The 23,138-nt window shown below is 42.3% G+C and overlaps 1 protein-coding gene across 2 annotated transcripts in view; it reads left to right on the plus strand.

Annotated features, from left to right (window-relative positions):
- Nucleotides 1-23,138, plus strand: part of ATP2A2 (ATPase sarcoplasmic/endoplasmic reticulum Ca2+ transporting 2) — a 126,598-nt gene that overhangs the window by 70,198 nt on the left and 33,262 nt on the right. For both annotated transcript variants that reach the window (XM_068245299.1, XM_068245290.1), the window contains exons 9-15: nt 4,870-4,958; nt 6,878-6,980; nt 18,035-18,166; nt 19,457-19,579; nt 19,878-20,096; nt 21,474-21,809; nt 22,067-22,287. In XM_068245299.1, the coding sequence (XP_068101400.1) occupies nt 4,870-4,958; nt 6,878-6,980; nt 18,035-18,166; nt 19,457-19,579; nt 19,878-20,096; nt 21,474-21,809; nt 22,067-22,287 (1,223 nt within the window). The remainder of the gene's footprint in view (nt 1-4,869; nt 4,959-6,877; nt 6,981-18,034; nt 18,167-19,456; nt 19,580-19,877; nt 20,097-21,473; nt 21,810-22,066; nt 22,288-23,138) is intronic.

Here is a 23,138-nt window from a genome sequence, read left to right on the forward strand (position 1 = left end):
GTGCTGTGGGCGATCTGGGGCAGGGGGGGTGGAAATCAGTGTGCTTGGGTGCGACATAGGGTGGCTGCAGCCTGCCCTGGTGGTCCCTCGGACATTGGGACCACCAGGGCAGGAGGCAGCCTGTATAATGCACTTTGTAAACATTACAAAGTGTATTATACACTTTGTATGCGGCGATCCGGGTGCTAATAACCCGCCGGCGCTTCCGAACGGCCGGCGGGTTACAGCGCGAGGTGGGCGGAGCCAGTCCCCGGCGGCCGATCGCGTCACGAATGATGCAATCGCGCTGCCCATGCCGTAAAAGGACCGCCACCGTTTGTCAATACGGCGGTCCTTGCGGGGTCCACTTCCCGGCCGCCAATTGTCTATACGGCGGTCGGGAAGTAGTTCTAGCGATCTAGTGGTTTCCCTTTAAATAGTAGTCTAGTGGTATTGCCACTTTATCTCTGGCAGTCTAGTGGTCCTTCCAGTGTCGCCTAGAATGATGGTGAAAATCTTTATTGAAACGCCGCGTTCACGTAAACAACTGTAAACTGCTGATATAAACTCTCCCATTCACTTGAATAGGAGCGTTCTATCAGATGCCCGCGGTAATCTCCACCAAACGTTCATGTGAACCGGCCCTAAAGCCGCATCTACACGAGTAGATGTGGCCGCGATGCTCCTTATCAATCGAGCCGCTGATGCAGCTCGATTGATCAGATCCGACAGGACGGATCTCCGCACCGCCGATTCCCTGCTCGCTCCCCACGAGGGGACAATGGCAGGGAATCAAGCGGAAGATAAGCGGCGCCGGCGGGGAATCGAATGCGGCACATGCGCGGCGATGCGGCGGGCACGCGGAAGAGGCTAATCGAGCCGCCGGATCGCAGCCTCATCTACCCGTGTAGATGAGGCTTAACTCTTGTCTAGGAGAACCCATGGAGAAGCATGTGATCAGTTTGGTCAGGTTAGTTGCTGTGAGCACATAATCATGACTAGCAAATCAGAGACTTGCATATCTATCAGCTGATCAAACAAATCACGAGCTCTCAGAGACCGGACTGTCAGTATTTGTTACTTAGTGGTTATGCTGATCATCTGCTTATAATAGATTTTTGATTACTGACTCAGAACAGCAGCTAGGAAAGTAGCATTTTTATTAAAAAGACGTTAGCAGTGCAACCTTCCTATGTTCCTCTCCTCTTAGATTCCATTACATTAAGGATAATTTGTACATATCCAATATGATAGCGCATGAACTGTGAGGTACTTACCTTGGCTATATCACCATTAGTAAAGTGACCTTCACTTTTGTTACTGATGAGGACAATGGAAATAAGAGAATCTCTGCAACATAAGGATGAGTGATAGGAACATTACAGGTTGTACTTCCTACCTCGATGTTTTATAGCTCTGTGTCCCACTTGCAGAGACTCTGACATTTCTTATCTTGTGTCTCCGATAAGATGAATTGACAAAGGGGCCACAGGTAGTAATGAGACAGTCAGACAAATTAAGGACAAGTTGGCTGTGTTCCCACTTGAGCTAAATCTACTTTTTTATTTTTACTTTTTCATTGTCTCTGCTCCATGACACATGCATTGAAGTATGCCAGAGCTCTTATCTATGAACTATTGACCCTTTTTATCTTTCCTGCTCTCAGAAGCCATTTATGGACAGGAAAATGTTTTATGGCTGTAATTCCTTATCAGTGAGGGTTACACTATAGTCTGACCCTGACAGAAACTGTCACTTGCATACCTGATGTACCATTTACCGCCATCCTAACGTATTAAAACGTCATGCTTACCGCTATTAACAGCAACATGACGTTTTAATACGTCGCGCATTCCCGCCGCTGCTACCGCCGTGTGTCCGCCGCTACCGCCGCCATTACCGTCGGGATCCCGTGCTGGGCGATTGGGGAAGAGGACTGAACAGTCCTCTACCCAATCGCAGTGCCTGGAGTGAATGGACGTGACCGCGAACAGCGGCTACGTCCATTCACATAAACAGGAAATGTAACAGTTTAATAAAGTGTGTGTAAAAAAAAAAAAAAAAAAAAGTGAACACGTCCTATGAGTGTTCACTAGCGCCATCTTGTGGCCAAAAAGTATATTACACCTACAAAATACATACATTTTCAAGTATATACACATCATTAATAAAATTACACTTCCAACCCTCCCCCCCAAAAAAAACACTTGTAAAAAAAAAAATCAGCTTAAAAAAAAAAAAAAAAAATAGTTGCCTTAGGGACTCAGCTTTTTTTATTCTATATTTTATGGGGGAAAATTAATTTTAATTTATTACATAGGGGCTTGTAATTATGGCCAGAACAAACAGAAAAATAACCACTTATATTTCAAAATAATATACTGTCGCCATACATTGTGGTAGGGACATAATCTAAACGGTTTAATTATCGGGACCACTGGGCAAATAAAACGTGTTTGTTTTATCCACAGGAGAATGTTTAATTTTAAAACTATAAAGGCTGAACTCTGAGAAATAATGATTTTTTTTCTTTTTTTTTCTGTTTTTCTCATTAAAATGCATTTAGAATAAAACAATTCTTAGCAAAATGTACTATCCACAGAAAGCCTAATTAGTGGGGAAAAAAACGAGGTATAGATCATTTTCTTGTGATTAGTAATAAACTTATTAGGGAATAAAAGGGAGGAGCGCTGACAACTGAAAATTGCTCTGGTCCGTTAGGATAAAAACCCTTGGGGGTGAACTGGTTAACTCTTTCAGGAAGAGAAAGGGGGGAAAAGGGAACACAGCATAGTCAAATGTGTGCTTGGCACTGTACATACACATCTATCTCATCTCACTTGTCACCTCAGTTGTCCTTTAAAATGTCTAGCCATGTTCTCCCTAGAGCGCCCGGCTATCATTCGTCCCGATCTATGGCAGAATGTCTTTTCTCCTCATTCTTGATTCATTACAGTGGGCAGCAGCTGTGTCCATTGCAGCCGGCCCACTGTCACTAGGACGCTATTTTCGCTCTTCACATTCCCATAGCCTGTAGGCTAGAGATGTCTGTACAGCAGTCTTCAACCAAACGGTTACCTGAGGCATCAAGGTCCAATCCCTTTAGGGGACAGTGGTTTGTGTACGCACCTTTCAGACTGGAGCTGTAATGCCTGAACTGGGGAGAGGGCTGTAAACTTAATTTTTCATCACCGTACAATGCTGTTTTCGAAATGTATGTCTAGACTTTTTGGAGGCAGTACCAGGGCTGTGGAGTCAGTACAAAAGTCATCCGACTCCTCAGTTTATGAAACCACCGACTCCAGTTACCCAAAATAGCTCAGACTCCACAGCCCTGGACAGTACCTACCTTCAGCCATGCACTTAAATGACCATCTTGGGCAGCCTTCAATTAACTTACCTATGGGGCTGCTCCATAGCCCCATCTCCATGAGGGTGTCCATTTTGCAGCTGTCACTACTGCATGGCCACAGTTCAAAGTGCCCACAAGTCCAGCTCGTTTCTGGTTGCTTTTGTATGCCACGATATGTTGCCATAGATTTCTTCACGTATTCCGGCCAAGAGATGTAATGACTACATCTCCTGGCATGCTCTAGTGGCCGGGCACGCTAAATCTCCAAACATATACTAGCGGTTGGGGCACGCTGGACTCTCTGGCGCTTTGAACTATGGTAGTGATGGCTGCAAGATGGGACGCCCCCGTTGAGAAGGGGGGCTACGGAGCAGCCCTGTAACTGTTGAAGATTGCCATTTATCCAAGTCCTAAAGATTGGTTTTATATTTATGAAACCTTTATAAATGTTTATATACATTCATTGAAAATTGCCTTTAGCAGGCGATATTTGGTATATTGTTTTCCTTTCTTCCCTATTTTGAAAAAGAAACCTTGGTATAGCAACGATAAAGCTTCCATTCACCGCAAATGTACAGTTTATCAAACTAGGTTGAGATGGGAAATTGACCTAAGTTACTGTATGTTGAGAAATACTGAATTGGGTGTTGATTCATTTCTTTAATATTAAAGTGCTAAACAGTGCTAATTTGAATATCCTAAGTAGTCAAATTGATTTAGTTTATTATTAATTTATATAGTGCTGACACATATTCCGCTGTGCTTTGTGGAGAACTGGAATGATGCACATCACACACTTTCCTTCCATGAAACTACTGCATCTTCCACAGCCTAGGGACAGGTTTTGAGTGGAAGGTAGTTTACCTTTTTTTTTTTTTTTCTTTTTTTTTTTTTTTTTTTTTTTGGGTTGAATTTAGAGTATTGGAAGAAACCTCATGCAACAATGGGGAGATACAAACGTAATGCAGTGAAGGTGGCCGTACATCAGGCGATTTGACGTCCGATCGCCAATCCGATTCAATGATAATAATCAAATGAAAATCGCTGCTGCCGCGAGCATGTCCAATCAATAATGCAACCAATTTGGAGGGGTGGGCAGCGCCATGGGTGATGAGGAGTCATCACTAGGCCAATTCCTGCAAGATTTCATGCTGAAATCAATAGGTAATCGGCCCGCAGTTTAAGGGCAGCTGATAGATCTCTCTCCTATCAGATTAGATCGGAGAGAGACATCTGTTTCTTAGTCTAATCTGCCCATTACCACTAGATGAATGGCCACCTTAAAGGAGTTATTGGGGATGGATTTCCTTGTAAAATCGATCAAGTAAATCAATCGATCGGCTGATTAGATAGAATCGTTTTCCGATCGATCTATTCGATAGAATTAAATGATGGCTGAAATCGACCAGTGTGTGGGCCCCTTATGAAGAGTTAATAATCTTGGTTACAAAATTCAGCCAGGAGGAACTTTGGAGTAAAATATATGCTTCAGGAAAAGTTGGTGATTGTAACTAATGGCATTTTTTTTCTTTCTGCAGATGTTCGTTGTTGATAGAGTTGAAGGTGATAATTGCTTTCTGAATGAGTTTTCTGCAACCGGCTCCACATATGCTCCTATGGGAGAAGTGTAAGTTTATTTTCATCTACTTACCATCTCACTAATTTATTTGTCAATTTAATATGCGATTCCATCCTACCACATCCAATCTAGCTCAGGATAGCAGTTGTTTAATTCTGTGCAAGGACATTATGTTAGTTTCCGCTATTTACAGAAATGTTGGTGGTTAGTAATGAATGCCATTAGGTATTTTATATACTTTAACAGCGCATACTCACAATATCCTCAGTATATGCTGAGTGCTATGGGTGAGGCAATGCATTCTTTGTTGGGAAAGGCTAGCAATACTCATTGAAATACATCATATATAGTGGCAACATAAGTTTGTTTTACCTGGATTTTTGTCTGGAAGTGACAGTCCTTAGACAGAACCTTAGTTGAGAGGAATATGAATTAATTTAAACAATGCAAATTACCTGGCTGGCGTGCTGATTCTCTGCTCCTACTGTGTTGACTCTAAAATAAGACCTCCCCCGAAAATAAGCCCTAGCATATATTTCAAGGTGCTAATCTCATTCAATAAATAATTACAATTTTATACCAGTGGTCTTCTACCTTTATTACAGGTAAGGGTATTCTCTACTTACCTGATCAAATTCCCATATATATTACCTACTAATAGTGGACTCACATACATTCTATGGGCGCCTCCTTCCACTGTACTCTACTGCTTGAGATATAAGCCATCCCCTGAAAATATGACCTAGCTGTGGGACACTTTAAGTGTATAGGGAGGTGTGTGGTCTCTTACCGCACCTCCCTTGTGTCCGACGACTCAGTTTATGAAACCTCCCACTCCAGGTACCCAAATTTTATGCAGACTCCAACTCCACAGCCCTTGCAGGGCTATGGAGTGGGTTAAAAATGCTCAGACTCCTCAGTTTATGAAACCGCTGACTCTGACTCCAGGTACCCAACAATTGCTTTGACTCTTAAAATCTGACTCCACAGCTACCGCTGCCCGTGATTAGAGATTTTCCATCTTGTCTGATAACTTCGATCAAGCTTTCAGTTAAAAATTGATCCAAAAATTAATCCGATCAGTCTGACCTGCTGGGGCATAGATTTCCAGCAGATTCATTTAGGTTATTGAAAAAGCATACTGAAAACTAATAAACATGTGGCTTCCTTTATTTTGGCAGGTTTTGTCACATGATAAATTTTCCAACTGTACACCAAAGCAAAACAATATCGCTACTGAAACTAGCAAATGATTACAGTGCACCTTTTCAAAAATATAAGTATAAAAATGGGCTGCAAGGAGACAAGTGGAAGAGCACCCCCTACTTCCACTCACAAATGTTCAAATTATAAGCTTTATTGAAAATTATATAATGCTGCATTAATTGAATGCTGTGCATAATTTTCAATAAAGCTTTAATAAGCTGAATGCGCAGGAGTTCCAGTTTACAAAATTACTACTGTCCCGCAAGCCCCTTCTCTCCTTTGACAATGTCTTTCTGCAGACTAATTGTTCCCACTTATGATGCAATCTTACCATTTCTGTGTAGCATGAGGACCTACCTAATGTATCAATTCACAGTATATTCACTTAGTTTAGCCTTCTACTGTAGAGATTAGGTAAGATTGTACAATAAATCAAGATTGTATTATTAGTGGACACCATTAATCATTACAATATATTGCTTGCTTTCAGAAAGGCTTATAGATTTGTAGTGCTTTGTTTGCTAAGCGACATGTAGGGTGATCATTACTGATCAAAAACCTTGTCCTGCCCTGAGAAATCCATAGTAGGTAGATGGATGGATAGAGGGTTAATAGTAAAACAGATTACAGTACATTTGTAAATGCACTATAATTTTTTTTTTCTTTAAGTACAAACTAATTGAATCAAAATTACAAGCATGTTGGGACTTGAGAATTTTTTTTTTTTTAATGTCTTTATTTTTTCCTGTGTTGACTTATAGGTTGAAGGATGACAAGCTTGTGAAATGTCACCAATATGATGGTCTAGTGGAGCTTGCCACCATCTGTGCACTTTGTAATGATTCATCTTTGGACTTTAATGAGGTTTGTATTAAAAGACAATTGTTGATGAATTTAAGAGAATAATAATCATTGTTGGAGATGCGGAGCAGAGGTAGGAAATTTAACACCTGTTATGGTATTGCCCAACAATACAGTTTTTTGGGCAGAAATTGAGCAGTTCATCAAAAGATCTACCGTATTTTTCGGACTATAAGACGCACTTTTTCTCCCCCAAAAGTGGGCTAGGCTCGCCTCTGTCCATGGTAATTATGTCTGCTCCCGCCGGCCATTGTAATTGTATCTGCTCCTGCTGGGTCTTTGCTATGTCCGCTCCCACCTGCTGTGTATAATCAAGTCTGCTCCTCCCCACACCATAGAAATCATGTCCGCTCCCCGGCCATGCTAAGGACCTGTGCGCAGCAGAAGACTTCACCTGTCACCGCATGCATCTATATGCCTCCCCGTGTGTTTTTAAATACAGCCATGCCCGCTCCCCTGGCAGTGCAATGCTAAGAATTCCCATGGCGACAGACCACATGCTTCTATTCATCCCCGGGTGTTTTTAAATACCGGCATGTCCGCTCCCCCTGGCAATACTAAGGATCCCTGCACGGCGACAGGCCACGTGCTTCTATTCATCCCCGGGTGTTTTTTAATTACCGGCATGTCCGCTGCCCCTGGCTATTGCTAAGGATCCCCGTGCACGGCGACAGCTGAAATCAGCGAAAGGCCGCATGTCCCCGAGCAGCAACAGCCTGCTTCCAGTCTTCCGAGTGTTTCTTCTGGTTTACATCGTCACTGGCGCCCTCTCTCTGCTTGACCTGGCGGTGCACGTGCGACTCAGAAGACTGGAAGCAGGCTGTTGCTGCTCGGGGACATGCGGTCTTTTGCTGATTTCAGCTGTCGCCATGCAGGGATCCTTAGTATTGCCAGGGGGAGTGGACATTCCGGTATTTAAAAAACACCTGGGGATGAATAGAAGCGCATGGTCTGTCGCCGTGCACGGGGATCCTTAGCATTGCCAGGGGGAGCGGACATGCCGGTATTTAAAAACACCCGGGTAGGACTAAAGAAACACGCCATGACAGGTGAGGTCTTCCGCTGCTTTTTACCATTGCCGTGCGGGGATTCTTAGCACTGCCAGGGGAAGCGGACTTGATTACAATGGGAAAGCACGCATACCGTCATTACAAGGGGGGAGGCGGAGGGGAGCAGACATGATTACAATCGGGGGAGGGGAGCAGAGATGATTATAATGGGTGGTGGGAGACTAGCAGACATGATTACAATGGGGGGAGGGGAGAACACATGATTACAATGGGGGGGGGGAGCAGACATGGTTACGATGAGGGGGAGGGGAGAAGACATGATTGACATCATTGACGCCTCACACCATGGACACACCAGGTTTAGTTTTTTTTTTCCTGATTTTTGCCCTCTAAACCTAGGTGCGTCTTATGGTCCGGAGCGTCTTATAGTCCGAAAAATACGGTATATAAACCCAGATAGTGATATAAATGCAACGGTAGTGGTTTTCAAGCTCAGCCAAAAAGGGTAAAATAAAACATGGCAATTTTTTTTTAAACATTTTTTTTATTATCCCACATAACAGCAATTCAGGAATTTGACTGCCACATAGTGAACAAACAGTTACATTGCAAAGATCTGAAACGCATTAAGCCTTATTATAAACATACATCCGTTTACAATGTGCTATAACAAATTTTGTTTGCATTCCTGATTCCTCCCACCTCCCCTTCTGTCATCTCTAAGGCGAAATTTTAAATGCTTATAATCTAGTTGGAAAGCAAAATGTCCAAGCGGCCCAGAGTTCCCTGGATGTGGTTTGTCAAATACCATTTGGTATAGGTGAAAGGCTCCATGATATCTTTAATTTTCCCCACAATCCTTCAGGGCAAAGGTGAGACGTTGCTCCTCCCAGGAACAGGAACAGACAGCACTTCCCCTATAAAAAAGTCACATGGTTAGTCCACCCACAGTGCTGTTTGTTCCTGCGTCCAGGCAGGTCGGCATCTCCCCTCTGGGTGAAGCCTGTGTGCTGGGCTGCAGGTGGATCCTTCTGGGTGGCTGAGACTGTGGTACTGAGGCAGTCTGGCCATGCGCCCCAGGCTGGATCTTTACTGGGGTTTGCCTACCTTTCTCTCCCGCTGCCAGGGAGAGCAAGTGTGGAAGGCGTGGGTTCCCCTTGGCGGCCTTGCGGCAGAGGAGCAGGACGGAGGTAAGCGCCATGTGCAGCGTGGAGCGCATTGCGGCCATTAGGACGCTTGGCCGCGTCCGGATGCATAATTTCCGGCGGGTATGCCGAATGTAGCAAATTGTAGAGCTGGTTCATTACTCCTTCTGAACCTCCGGTCCGCCCCTCATCCAATTGTGGCAGGCCGGATATGTTTTAAAAGGGAGGCTGCGCAGGCCTGTTTGCACTGTTGCTCAGAGGGAGTTTGGTCCTGCGCTGGACATGAAAGTTTGGAGACATGTCAGACGCTGAGAGGATTGAGAGCAACCAGGCCGCCCAGAAGGTGAGATAATGGCTTCTCTTTCTGGGCTAAAGGTGCTAAAGCTGTACAGAGTTAAATGCCTTGTTGGTTTTGTTTGTTTGCAGGCCAAAACTGAGGCCGCTGCTAAATCTGCTGAGGCTGCTGCTGCAGATAAGCATAGGCTCCCTCCTAATTATAAGAGATGCCCTTTGTGCAATGTTAAGCTAATGTTGCCCTATGCAAAGACTCTGTCAGTTGTGCATAGAGAGGGTTATGAGGGAGGAGCCGGGTCACTCTGTTCAGAATACATTGAGATCCTTTAGAGAGGAGATTAAGGCTTCATTGGAATCAATTAAGTCTTCATTATTGAATGCTAATCCATCTACTTCTCAGGTTGCTGTATCTGTGACTGAGGTTGATGTTAGTCAGGCTGAGTTTGCAGCTAGTTCTGAGGATTCAGACATTAGAGAAATAAAATCTGAGTCTGTTCCAAAGTTTAAATTCCGTATTGAGGATACGGAGGCGTTGATTGCTGCCATTAATTACTCTTTTGGAGTTGAGTAAGGATGTGGTAGCTAATTTGTCTATTCATGATCAATTATACAAAGCTAAAGGATCCACTGGATAAAAAAGTGGATGCTTATTTGAAGAGGTCTTTGGAGGCTAGTGTGGCTATGTTTAGGCTGGCTGTTGCCTCTACATGTGTGGTCAGAGCTTTGGAGCTGTGGATTAATCAGCTCAGAGCTAATATACTGGCACCTGTTGAGCATTTGTTGAATTCTATTGCGATTCTCATTAAATCTGCTGCATATTTAGATGATTCCTCGGCTGAGGCAATTAGGTTTACACCCACTGCTGAAATTAATGATCAGCTTTGGAAAGTACATCGAACAAAAAGAAAATTTTTTTCCTAAAAAGAAAAAAGCTGTTGCAACTAAAGTTTTTGTGTGTGATCAAAGAGATGCCTCTAAAGATCAGAGAAAAGGCAGAAAGTGGACTTCTGACAAGTCGGGGAAAAGGGGCTTTAAATATAAAGCTCCGAAAACCCAGTCAAATCCCAACGACTCGTGTAAGGCGGTGGGGGGAGGCTAAGATGCTTCTCTCTCAGGTGGCAAAAGGGGCAAAAAGCCCGTTTATTTGCCGATCAATAAAGTTTGGTTACCAAATAGTTTGCGCTCCATCCATCGTCAAGATTTGTGGTCTCAAAGGCCCCAGGAGATCCCACTCTGTTTCCAGAAATTTTGAGTATATTGCAAAACATGCTAAAACAGAATGTATTTTATCCTGTGCCGGATCAAACAATCCGAAACAGTCTGTATGCATGTTGGATTATTAGGGCTCTGTACAAATTAACAAGCTGACACATCATTGCATTCCAGCGGTGTGTAGCTGCTAAGGGTAACAATGGTTAATTTGCATATAGTCAGCAGTGATGCACTGGGAGACATCTCAAGCTCACTCCAACCTGAATTATTGCAAATTCTTTCTGTTTTAAGAAAGCAAACTTTTTTGCTTTTCTTAGCATTTTAGTAAGAGGGCTTTTAGGACCATTGTAGCCTCTTACACACTCTGAGTTCTGGGTCACCATGAGCTTGCTGGTTAGTCTGTATCCTGTGCCAGTAAAGGAACAAAAGCAAAGCTTCTGTTTCACTATTTTTGTAGTAAAAAGTCGTCGGGCAAGTTTCGCCTGATTCTGAACCTAAAAAGACTTAACCTGTTATGAGACAGAAAAAGTTCGGATGGAATCCATTTTTTCAGTAAGGGAGCTACTGTTTCCAGGGGCCTTTATGGCATCTCTCGATCTAAGAGATGCATATTGGCATTCACCAAAAATCGCAAAAATTCCTAAAATTTGCAGTTGGAGAAAATAGGAGGGTAGAACACTACCAGTTTGTTTGCCTTTCGTTTGGGATCACTTCTGCCCCAAGAGTGTTCACAAAGATGCTGGGAGAAGCATTGATTCCGTTAAGAGAGCAGTCGATTTTAATCATTCCGTGTTTAGACGACTTGCTTATTCTCGGAAGTTCAGCAGATCAACTGACAAACCATTTAAATCTGGTATCGGAACATCTCCGATCCCTAGGTTGGATTATCAACCTAGAGAAGTACTCTTTGATTCCAAGTCAGAAAACGCCTTTTCTAGGCATGCTAGTGCATTCATTAAAACAGAGGATTTTCTTTCCTCCGGAAAATATCCTAAAGATAAATTTGGCAGTGAAATCATTACAGAGGGAAGACAAGGTTTCCCTAAGGATGATTTTGTCTGTGCTGGGATTGATGTCATCCACAATGGTGGCAGTACCCTGGGCACTGGCACACACCAGGAAGTTGCAGAGTTTCCTTCTAGGAAATTGGGACGGTCGTCCATAAACATAAGATTTCAAAGTCACAATTCCTCAAACTGTGGTGTTGTCTCTGCAGTGGTGGTTGGAGGAATCCAACCTTGTGAAAGGAAGGCTTTGGAAGGAGCCTGTAGACAAGGTAATTACTACGGATGCAAGCGCTTGGGGCTGGAGAGCTCGTATAGCTCACAGAGCCTTTCAAGGGAAGTGGACAGAACTGGAGTCTGAGGTCATCCAACTGGAGGGAATTAATGGCAGTAAAGCGGGCCTTATTTCAGGCGCGATCGATACTGTCACAGTCCAATGTTCTGATCCACTCTGACAATGTTACGGCAGTAGCGTTTTGTCAACAAACAGGAAGGCACGAGATCCCTGTTGTTGCAAGAAGAAGTGGAGGAGATCTTGTCCTGGGCAGGAAAGAATGTGTTATCCTTGAGAGCTGTTCGTCTCGAGGGAAAACTCAATATAGAGGCAGACAAACTGAGCAGAAGCAGGATTCTGTCATCAGAGTGGTCTCTAAACTGAGAGAGGTGTTCCCAGACATCACAAAACGATGGGGAACACAGTCAATCGATCTGTTCACAACAGAAGATCATGCCCAGATTCAGAGTTTCTTCTCCCTCAATCCAAAAAAGCATATATCTGGGGGTGACTGCATTCATTCAGGAGTGGAACTTTCCACTTCGGTATGCATTTCCTCCTCTCAATTTGATTCCTGCCGTTATCAACAAGAGGTTGTCAAAATCTGATGATTTTGATTGCACCTTAGGGGACCCTTGGAGACTTCCTTGCAGGCCAGATCTGCTGCTGCAAGGGAACCTGTGGCATCCACATCCAGGCAGATTGAATCTGTCAGTCTGGATCCTTACTCAAAAATTGGGAGTATCTGACAAGGCAGACTCTACATTGATTGGTATCCGTAAAGAAGTTACTAGGAAGATTTACTTGAAATGCTGGAAAACTTTCCATCTTCGGCTGTCCGGCTTTAATTTTGATAGCCTGTCAGTTCCAGCAGTCCTGGATTTTCTTCAGGAGGGTTGGGATAAAAATGTTTCTGTAAGTACGCTTAAAGTGCAGATTGCTGCTTTATCTGCTTTTTCAGTTATCCCCTTGTCTTCCTCTCCTTTTGATAGTGAGGTTTCTGAAGGCTTTTTCTAGGAAACTGCCAGTTTATAAACCATATGTTTCTCCTTGAGATTATCAGGGGTTTTAAAGGGACTGTCCAAAGGTTCCTTAGAGCCTCTTAAGGACAGTTCTTTTAGATATCTTACATTAAAAACAGTATTTTTTAGGAGTCATCACTACAGCCAGAAGGGTCAGTGAGCTACAAGCTTTGTCTATGAAAAGTCCTTACTTTCAGGATACATTAGGATTACAGGCATATCCAGAGTTTTGTCCGAAGGTTATGTCTAGGTTTCACAGGTCGCATGATATTATGTTGCCTACTTTCTGTGTGAATCCAAAGTGTGGAAAAGAAAGGATTTTTCACTCATTAGATGTTAGAAGATGTGTTCTGGAATATTTGAACAGAACTGCAGATGTCAGGAATACAGATTCTTTGTTTTATTTTCAGGGAAAACTGTAGGTCAGAGAGCTTCTAAATCTACTATAGCTAATTGGATTAGGTTAGCTATTATAGAAGCTTACAGAGTTATGGGAAGTGAGGCTCCTGCCTCATTTAAAGCGCATTCTACTAAAGCTAGGGCAGCTTCTTGGGCTAATAATGCAGGGGCTTCGCCTGAGCAAATATGTAAGGCAGCAACGTGGTCAAGCTTTTCTACGTTCATCCGTCCTTACCGAATTGATGCAATGTCTGCACACGACCAAGCGTTTGGTAGAAAGGTTCTCCAAGCAGTGGTCCCACCCTGAGGTTGTATTACTTGTTAATCGTCTCACCTTTGCCCTGAAGGATTGTGGGGAAAAAGCAGAGTTAGTACCTGCTAACGATGTTTTCAACAATCCTTCAGGGCAACGATCCCACCCGGGTGTTAATTGTCTGTGTCTGATAGTTGCACGGTTATGGGTTAGTGGAATGTTCACCTGTCGGGTACTTGGCTAAACGCACTGAGGGTGGACTAACCATGTGACTTTTTTATAGGGGAAGTGCTGTCTGTTCCTGTTCCTGGGAGGAGCAACGTCTCACCTTTGCCCTGAAGGATTGTTGAAAACATCGTTAGCAGGTACTAACTCTGCTTTTCCAAGTCTGAATATGCCGCCAGAATGAAGGTCCTCCATTTTTTGAAGAAGCTCGCTGTCTTTCGGTCCTTATGCACGGTTGCTTCTAGTCTATCCTGGTTAAAAAGATGGAATAATTCTTCTTTTACATCCCAGAGCGTTGGATTGCTTGGATAGATCCATTTATTAAATATGGCTTTGCGCGCCGCAATCAGAATCAAGTGTGTGAGCTTACTTGGGATTTGATGTTTGTGCATCAGTTTCTAGATTTGGAGATGTGATATAATTACAAGGCATGCTATTGGGCAACAGTCCAACCGATTTTTACAGACAGAATATATATAACACCTCTTGCCAGAAGGTGATAATTGCCGGACATGACCAAAGACAAGTCTGCATTTTGTAGTGAGCACTTGGGACATCTCGGACAGTAATGCGCAGGGGGACACGATATTTTATATTAAATACGTATTTCGCTCTATGAATTTAAGTTGTGACTCCCTCAATGTCTCCCCTGGTATAATTTTATGCACTAGTCTGTAACCCTCTAATATTTTTTCCTCATTTTTTTCAGTTGGAATGTCCTTTTGCCACTTGGTTAAATTGTTCCTAGCTTTCGTTTCTATATTTATTCCCTGTAACCTTGAGTGCATTTCAGCTAGCGATAATTGGTGCATATGGGGCGAGATAAATTTATCAAGAGTTTAGAGTTACAACTGATATGTCCTTTATTTTGCTCCGTATGTGTGAACTTTTTTGGCAGTTATAGAGAAAATGGCTTCTGGGAATCCCAAATTTAGCTCTTATTTCCTGAAAGGTCATAAATCTCCCCCTGCGCAGGTCACAGATCTGGCCCAAGTGCTCGAGCCCTTTCTCTCTCCAACTCAGAAATCCTCCATGCATAATGCTTGCCGTAAAGCCAGGAAGTCCCCGAAATGGCATGTATTTTGAGATCTGCTGAGGTACCCAATAGGCCTGAACGATTTTAGGAAAAAAATTGAATTGAGCGATTTCTGTCCAAAATTACGATTTCGATTCACAATTTCCTTCAAATCAAGCTTTGTCCCCCCCCCCCCCCTTTGTGCCTGTCCCCCCTCTGTCCCCGTCTCTCGTGCCCCCTTTGCCTCTTCATGCCTCCTCTGGGTCTCTCTGTTGCCTCCTTTGTGTCTCTGTGCCCACTCTGTCTCTCTTTGTGCCCCCTCTGTGTCTCCTGTGTCTCTCTGTGCCTCCTCTGCCCCCAAGCTGCATCAGTTCTGGACATAGCTTCAAGCACGAGTCCAGCGATGGCCGCCTATCCACTTTGCCTCCTGCAGGCTCTAATGCACGGCATACTTCCTGTATGTCATGTGACATACAGAAACCCGAAGTTTTGCCAAGCACAAGAGGCGGCAGGGGGCGATAGAGGATTGAAGGTATGTCCAACGCTGCGTGTACTGGGACTTTGGGAAAGTTTGAAGGCGCTTCTTCAAACTTCCCCGTGTGGAAATGACGTGATCGCTATATTCGCCGCTTTGACGATTCTGAAATTGTGATCTTGGTGATCGCGATTTTGATTTAAATTCAATTTATCTTTCAGGCCTAGTACCCGATATATATTTTTCTTAGCTCTCTCCAAGCCATCACCGTATCTTTGATAACTCTACTATTTACCAGCTTCGGGGGGATTTTGCTTTGCGGGGTGTAGGAGGCCTGCTAGCCCCCCCCCCCCCCCCCCATTCTCTTGGTAACTGTAGTTAAACGAGAGCAATTCTTGCTTTTTTTTTTCCATAAAAATCTCGATATTGCTCTATTTATGTCTAATATGTCTGAATGGTTCAGTAACAATGGGATGGTTTGTAAGGGATAGAGGGATAGAGTAGCCTCCCAAAGGTGACCGATTTAATCAGAGCAGCTCTACCTGCCAGGTTTATTGGTAAATTTTCCCATCTTAGCAGATGATTCTTAAGATCTTTTATCAGGTGAGAATAGTTCAAGCTATATAGCATATTTATGTATTTTTATGCCTAAATAGGTGACTACAGTACTTACTTTTACCGGAAGATGGGCCAGTTGATGTTTGGGTGCCAGGGGGGAGAGATATAGTAGTTCACCTTTGGAAACACCTTGAACACCTTGAAGCCGCTAAAGTTGCCAACTTGCTGGATTATGTTTAGGGCTTCTTCCAGTTGAGTTTCTGGGTTTTTTAAAAATAAAAGGATATCATCGGCGAACATGGCTTGCGACACCACAGCGTTTCCAACATGCCTGGCAATTTGCTCTCTAGCATTTGGGTCTGGCTGTAACGCTAGATTTAAAAAGCAGGGGAGACAAAGGGCAGCCCTGTCTAGTTCCTTCCTCTAATACTATCTCTTCCGAGAGAAAACCCGGCGTATATATACACGTGCCTTCGAGTTTGTATGCATTGCTTTAATCAGATTCCTGACTTCTCCTCCTTGTATGTTAAATTTATCTAATACCTTATCCATCCATCTCCAATCTGTTATCGAAAGCCTTTTCAGCAGAAGCATGGCAATTTTACTTTACATCCTCTCGTTAGCAGCAAGAGTGGTCATAGAGAAGGATTGGAAGTCTACAAATAAACCCTCTATAAAATAATAAGGGGCGAAACAATCATCACACTTGCTGCTGATGGAGTCGGGTGAGGAGGTAGAACGGAAGGCGGATCAAGTAAAAAATGTCAGTTGGCTAGAGAGATAAGGGATGGGGGAATCAAAACTTATGATTTAATAGGGGTAAGGAGGAATGGAGTGGGAAGGAATGCCTGAGGGGTTGGGGGGAAAAGAGCATACGCAGCCTTTAACCAGTGGGAGGGAGAAGAAAGAAGATACCGACTAATATCAGGTTAGGATGATTGAGGTGTAGATATGTATGGTTGGATGGTGTGGTACAAGAACCAATTTTAGGTTAGGGAGTGAATAGGAGGTTGAATGTGTTGATGCGAATGTAGAATCTTTAATGGGATGTAACTTTGGTACGGGAAACATGAATGAACACGGCATACATAACTTATACTAACACTTATATTATGGAATACATACTTGTATTAACACGTATATTATAGACTTGAAAGCTGGACAAATATGAATTATTTGTACTTATCCTTTGCCCTTTTCTTTTTATTATGCAAACAAATTATTTAAATAGCAAGCTATGATGCAAAATGAACCCAACATAAGAAGCATGTTTGATTTAGTTGAGTACAGTACAAAATGTACGCTGGGGGGGAGGGAGGGGGGGGAGTTTAATTATACTAGGTGAGGATTCTTCTAATCCTTTTCACTACAACCATTAAAGTTTCATGCAGCACTGACCCATTTTCCGAAGTGCTTTACATACTACATCAAACGAGTCCTGTCACTAAATGTCCATTAGTGGGGCTCACAGTTACCAATTTTAGGGAAACTTACTGACCCTCCCATTTGTGTCAGAATACAGGCAGAAACCAATGTAAATTCAGTGTACACAAAAGCCTCATGCAGACAATGTGCTTGCTAGAATTAGTTATACTGTATTTTGATTCCATAGAACATGCACTGAATACTTGTTGTGCGTTCACTGGTATGTTTACTTTAGGATAGAAACGTCCTTTCGGCATGTCAAGAATTTGAATTTTAAAGTACTTTTGCTACCAAAAGATCCTTTACTTTTTAATAGCTGGAAGGGTTTGTACAGTATTGCTGTCCTCATCCTCACATTTCTTTGTCCTTGGTTAGGAAGAATGGTGGGTACATCTCCTTATCTCTGGTGCCATAAAGGGAAATAATGGAATCTCTGCAGGCAGGCATAGGTATTTTCAGTTGACATGACTGGGTGAGGGGAGATCCGTTCTACCACCCCATATTTGGGCATTTTGTAAACCGCTGTGCATTCTTCTGGTGTTAACTAAACCTTATTTAGAATCCTTTACATCATAAAACAATCTGTGGACTGTTAGAACCTTTGTTGTATTCAGTATTTATTCAATCTTCCTCAGTTGTGGTTTATTTAGTTGAACTTTCAAAAGGAAAATAAGCCCTGGAGTTTATCTCCCGAAATGGTAACCTTGTTTTCCTTGTATTGCAACTTTTATATTTTCTTGTTTCAGGCAAAGGGAGTTTATGAGAAAGTTGGAGAAGCTACAGAAACTGCTCTCACTTGTCTGGTTGAAAAAATGAATGTATTTGACACGGATCTTAAGGGGCTCTCAAGAATAGAGCGTGCCAATGCCTGCAACTCGGTAGGTTCATTTTTTGCAGGTCTACCTTTTGATAGCCAACATGGATGTGGAGAATTCAACCTACGGACGAGAGGCGAAGTATAATTTTCTTTAAATGTCACTTGAAAACAATAGTTATGTTAACAGTGATTTGAAATTACAGGTCTTTCCACTATGGCGAATTTGCATTAACTGCATGCAAATTCGTATAATAATGTATTTCAATGAGCCGGTTTCCATTACAGCCAAAATTCAAAAATGTGTATATATTTTTTTCCTATGCGGATTCGCCTAGGTATAGTGGAAACGGGCCCTTAAAGACTTTATATTAGCAATCAAATCCTTATGTATTCAAAGTCTGAAGTAGATACCATAACCACTTAGTTAAACTGATCAGTGCTAAAAAATAAAATGCGTACAGTGTATGTGGTGTGTAGTGTATATAAACAAGTGTACCTGGGGTTTCAGGCTAGGTTCACAGTTAGACATTGCTTTGTGTTCCTGTTTTAACAGGAACACAATGCAACGGAACAAAGAAGTCGTACCACATCTTACAGCCTCTCTATGTCGCATACAGTGAGGTACAGTGAAGCATACACAATGAAAAGTATGCTTCTCTGTACCTGTTAATGTGTGCATTTAGCAGTAACGCACTGCAGCAGTGCATTACCATAACGCAACTAATTACACCACAATGCTAATGTTGCACTCTGAACATTGCATAAACGTATATAATTTCAGTGCGTTGTTCCATGCTGCACTGCCCCCCTAACGTTGTTTCATAACGTCCCACTGTGAATGAGCCCCTAACAAATGCCCATATAAATATAGGGCCCTAGATATTTGCTTATGATTATACTTCACACCATGTACAGTGTGTATAATTTATTATTTTTAAGCACTGGCCACTTTAGTACACAGAGTTCAGACATTAAATAAATGTGGGTGGAATTGCCAGTTTTGGTCTCCTAGCTGTTTTTCCTGTGATATGCACCATGATATGGATTGGTTGTTAGACAATTAGTATGAACGTTTTGGTTTCTAACAGTCACCTGTGTTAAATGATTCCTAACGGCATATTATCATGAATGCTGTATCTAGTAAGGGAAATAGTGATTTGTATATAAATTGAGAAGTGCTTTTGAGGATATGTACGGTCTTCTGAGACAGTCCTGCATTTACAATTCAGAATGGTCTGTTGTGTACTGTCCTGGAACACAGTGGAACATGGACTTCTGTGCTAGGCTTTTACAGGAGATATAAGTTGCTATTGTAAATTATTCTTACTTGTATACATTTTCTTCATTACAGGTTATAAAACAGCTGATGAAGAAAGAGTTCACTCTGGAGTTCTCAAGAGACAGAAAATCCATGTCTGTTTATTGTACACCTAACAAACCAAGTCGCACTAACATGAACAAAATGTTTGTGAAGGTAATACAAAATAAACACATTTCAGATAGTTTTGGGTTTTATTCATATCCTTATAAGAGCTTTCATTAAAGGGAACCTTACCTGAGCGGAATATGGCTGTTTCCTTTTAAACAAAACCAGTTGCTTGTCAGTCCTGCTGAGGGTCTGTGGCTAAAAGTATTAGACACACACGATCAGCAGGAGGGTCAGGCAACTAGTATTTTAAAAGGAAAAATCCATATCGGTTCAGGTTCCCTTTAAATTACTATAGTTTGTTTGATTGCTTAACACTGTCTCTATGCTTAATATTTTAATGTAGGGTGCCCCCGAAGGTTTAATAGATCGTTGTACTCATATTCGTGTTGGAGGTGCCAAGGTAGCATTGACACCTGGAATTAAGCAGAAGATCATGAGTGTGATCAGGGAGTGGGGCTCCGGGCGTGACACTCTGCGTTGCTTGGCTCTGGCAACCCACGATAACCCCCCACGTAAAGAGGAAATGAATCTCGAGGAATCTTCCAACTTTATTACTTATGAGGTAAGAATTTGTTTTTGTTTTTTTTAAATTATGCACGTAGTTTTTTTTGTTCTGTTTTGTTTTTTTATATCAGCCTTTTTTCCACAAATTCCTGCTGGCCCCATGTATTGGTATTTTATTTTTGATTTGATCTGCTATTTTAACGTTTTCTGAGAGCAGCTGACGGCCATTTTAAAGAACAAGCGACACCCATGCCAACCTAGAAATAAAAAACACATACGGTATATAAGTAGATTTCTACTTACATAACAAATGTATTGTGCTATCCACGTAATGATTCCTGTGAATTTTATAAAGGAAAAGCAGAAATCCAATTCTAGGCGGTGGCCATCTTGCCAAGCTAATGCTGACATATCCTCCCTGAGGCCCGGTGCACAACAAAAACCGCTAGCAGATCCGCAAAATGCTAGCAGATTTTGAAACGCTTTTTCTTCCTTTTCTGTAGCGTTTCAGCTAGCATTTTGCGGTTTTGTGAAGCGTTTTTGGTGTAGTAGATTTCATATATTGTTACAGTAAAGCTGTTACTGAACAGCTTTTGTAACAAAAACGCCTGCAAAACCGCTCTGAACTGCCGTTTTTTCAGAACGGTTTGCGGTTTTCCTATACTTTACATTGGAGGCAGAAACGCCTCCGCAATCCAAAATCTGCAGCAGCCTGGGAGTATGCGTTTCTGCAAAACGCCTCCCGCTCTGGTGTGCACCAGCCCATTGAAATACATTACCCAAGCGTATCCGCAGCCGCTAGCGGATAGCAAAACGCAGCCGAACCGCTCTGGTGTGCACTAGGCCTGACTCTTGTTCCTCCCCCCCCCCCCCCCCCCCTTCTCTTGCTCATTGTGTATTCATTAGCTGCCCACCTCCCAGAGTCTTCAGACACTCCCACTGAGGTGTATACTAGGATCTGCACTTTTTTACACATCCAGTCGCCGAGTCACCTCAGCCTTGCTTGTAAACACAAGTGATCAGAGGGTGTTTCTGATAAGCAGCTAAGCAGGGAAATAAATGGAAGAGGAGGAATATGTTATAGATTAAAAAAAAACTCCAAACCAGAACAGCAGAAAGTTTTGCAAGTTTTGAATGCAGGATTAGCATCTTTATCACTTAATACCGCTTTTAAGTTTGTGGGCTGTTGTAGTGAGATAATTGATTGTTTTATAGTTCCGTTATCTCAGTTCCTTTGCGATGATGATCAACTTTCGATCACATAAATGGCTTTTTTTTTTCCCCCCTCACTCTTTTTTGTTCTGAAGTTGCGATTTTAAACCTTGTGAATGTTTGATAAAGCAATTGTTTAAATGCTGACATATATATCTATTGCGGGGTTCTCATTCAGTAAAGTTAATTTATTTTTTTTTTCTTCTGCTATGTTCATCTGTAGACCAACTTGACTTTTGTTGGCTGCGTTGGAATGTTGGACCCTCCAAGAACTGAAGTAGCAGCATCCGTGAAAATGTGTCGGCAGGCTGGTATCCGGGTGATCATGATTACTGGTGATAACAAGGGTACAGCAGTCGCAATATGCCGGCGTGTTGGTATCTTCCGTGAAGATGAAGACGTTTCTGAAAAGGCTTTCACTGGCCGCGAGTTTGATGAGCTGTCTCCGGCTGCACAGAGGGATGCTTGTATGAATGCTCGCTGCTTTGCTCGTGTGGAACCTTCGCACAAGTCCAAAATTGTTGAGTTTCTGCAGTCTTTTGATGAGATCACAGCCATGGTACGGAACTGGGGGAAGGTGGATTTCCTGATTGAGGCATAATGAAAGGCTTTTGTAATGAAATCACAATCAGTAATAATTAAACTTGCAGTATTTGAAGCTTAGATGTCCTAACCTGTTAGAGCAAAATCCTTCATGTGATGATTATCAGGATTTGTTTTCCCAGTGCAAAGCTTTGCAAATGCGTACATAACATCTGTTTCATCTACATCTATGACCTAGTTTTATAATAAATTTTTGTATTGTTTAACTCCTAGACTGGTGACGGTGTGAATGATGCCCCTGCTTTAAAGAAAGCTGAAATTGGAATTGCCATGGGATCAGGCACTGCAGTGGCCAAAACTGCTTCAGAAATGGTGCTGGCTGATGATAACTTCTCTACAATTGTAGCTGCTGTGGAGGAAGGGCGGGCCATCTACAACAATATGAAGCAGTTCATTCGCTACCTTATCTCCTCCAATGTTGGAGAAGTGGTTTGGTATGTGTCAAGAATAACTGTTGTTAGTTAATACTTTTTTTTTATTTATTTCGGCATACTTCTTTTGGCCAGCTGTTTTTTCAGAAAGTTTGCATTATGTTCTATTCCCTAATTTCTCCATCGGTTGCTGGCAAATGGTTGGAGATGTCTTGTCTGTAATCCAATAAGAACCAAAGAATATCAGCAAACCTGTACACACTTAGGCCCCTTTTCCACTAGCAATCGCTAGCGTTCGCGCTAAATTCTGGTGATTGCGATTCAGCAAAGTGAACAAATTTTCCCGGAGTTCGCGATCGTGATTTTGCTATGCAAAGCATAGCAAAATCACAGCAAAAATCGCTCCACTGTGCGATCGCGTTTGAGTAACAAATGAATCGCGGTAGTGGAAATTACCTACCACGATTCCTATGTTAAAAAACAAACCGTAGCGATTTAAGAATCACTAGCGATTTGCGATTCAGCATCGTAATCGCCGCTAGTGGAAAAGGGCCCTTAATATTCTGACTTTTGTGTAAATTTGATGGTGAGGTTCATTCTCATTTTAGGAAGATCTAAATGTCTACAAGGAAAAAGATGAAAATTGATTAGCTCTAGGAACAAATGAAATGCAAGGAATTCTAATGTCTGCAATTTGAGGATAAAACAGCAGCCCTTTAGGCACCTATCCTTTAGAGAAATGTAGGTGTCAATGTTGATAGTACAGTATACAAAAATATTAAACTGCAGTAAATCAAAAACTGACAGTTTTTTTTTTTTCTTTTTTTTTTTTTTCTTCTTTACAACTATTTCATAACCAAATGGGTATTACTAAAAGAGGCACCTCCTTTATATGCCATCCCAAATACATTGTA

This window comes from Hyperolius riggenbachi, chromosome 1 (assembly GCF_040937935.1).
Source record: "Hyperolius riggenbachi isolate aHypRig1 chromosome 1, aHypRig1.pri, whole genome shotgun sequence".
Taxonomy (NCBI): Eukaryota; Metazoa; Chordata; class Amphibia; order Anura; family Hyperoliidae; genus Hyperolius; species Hyperolius riggenbachi.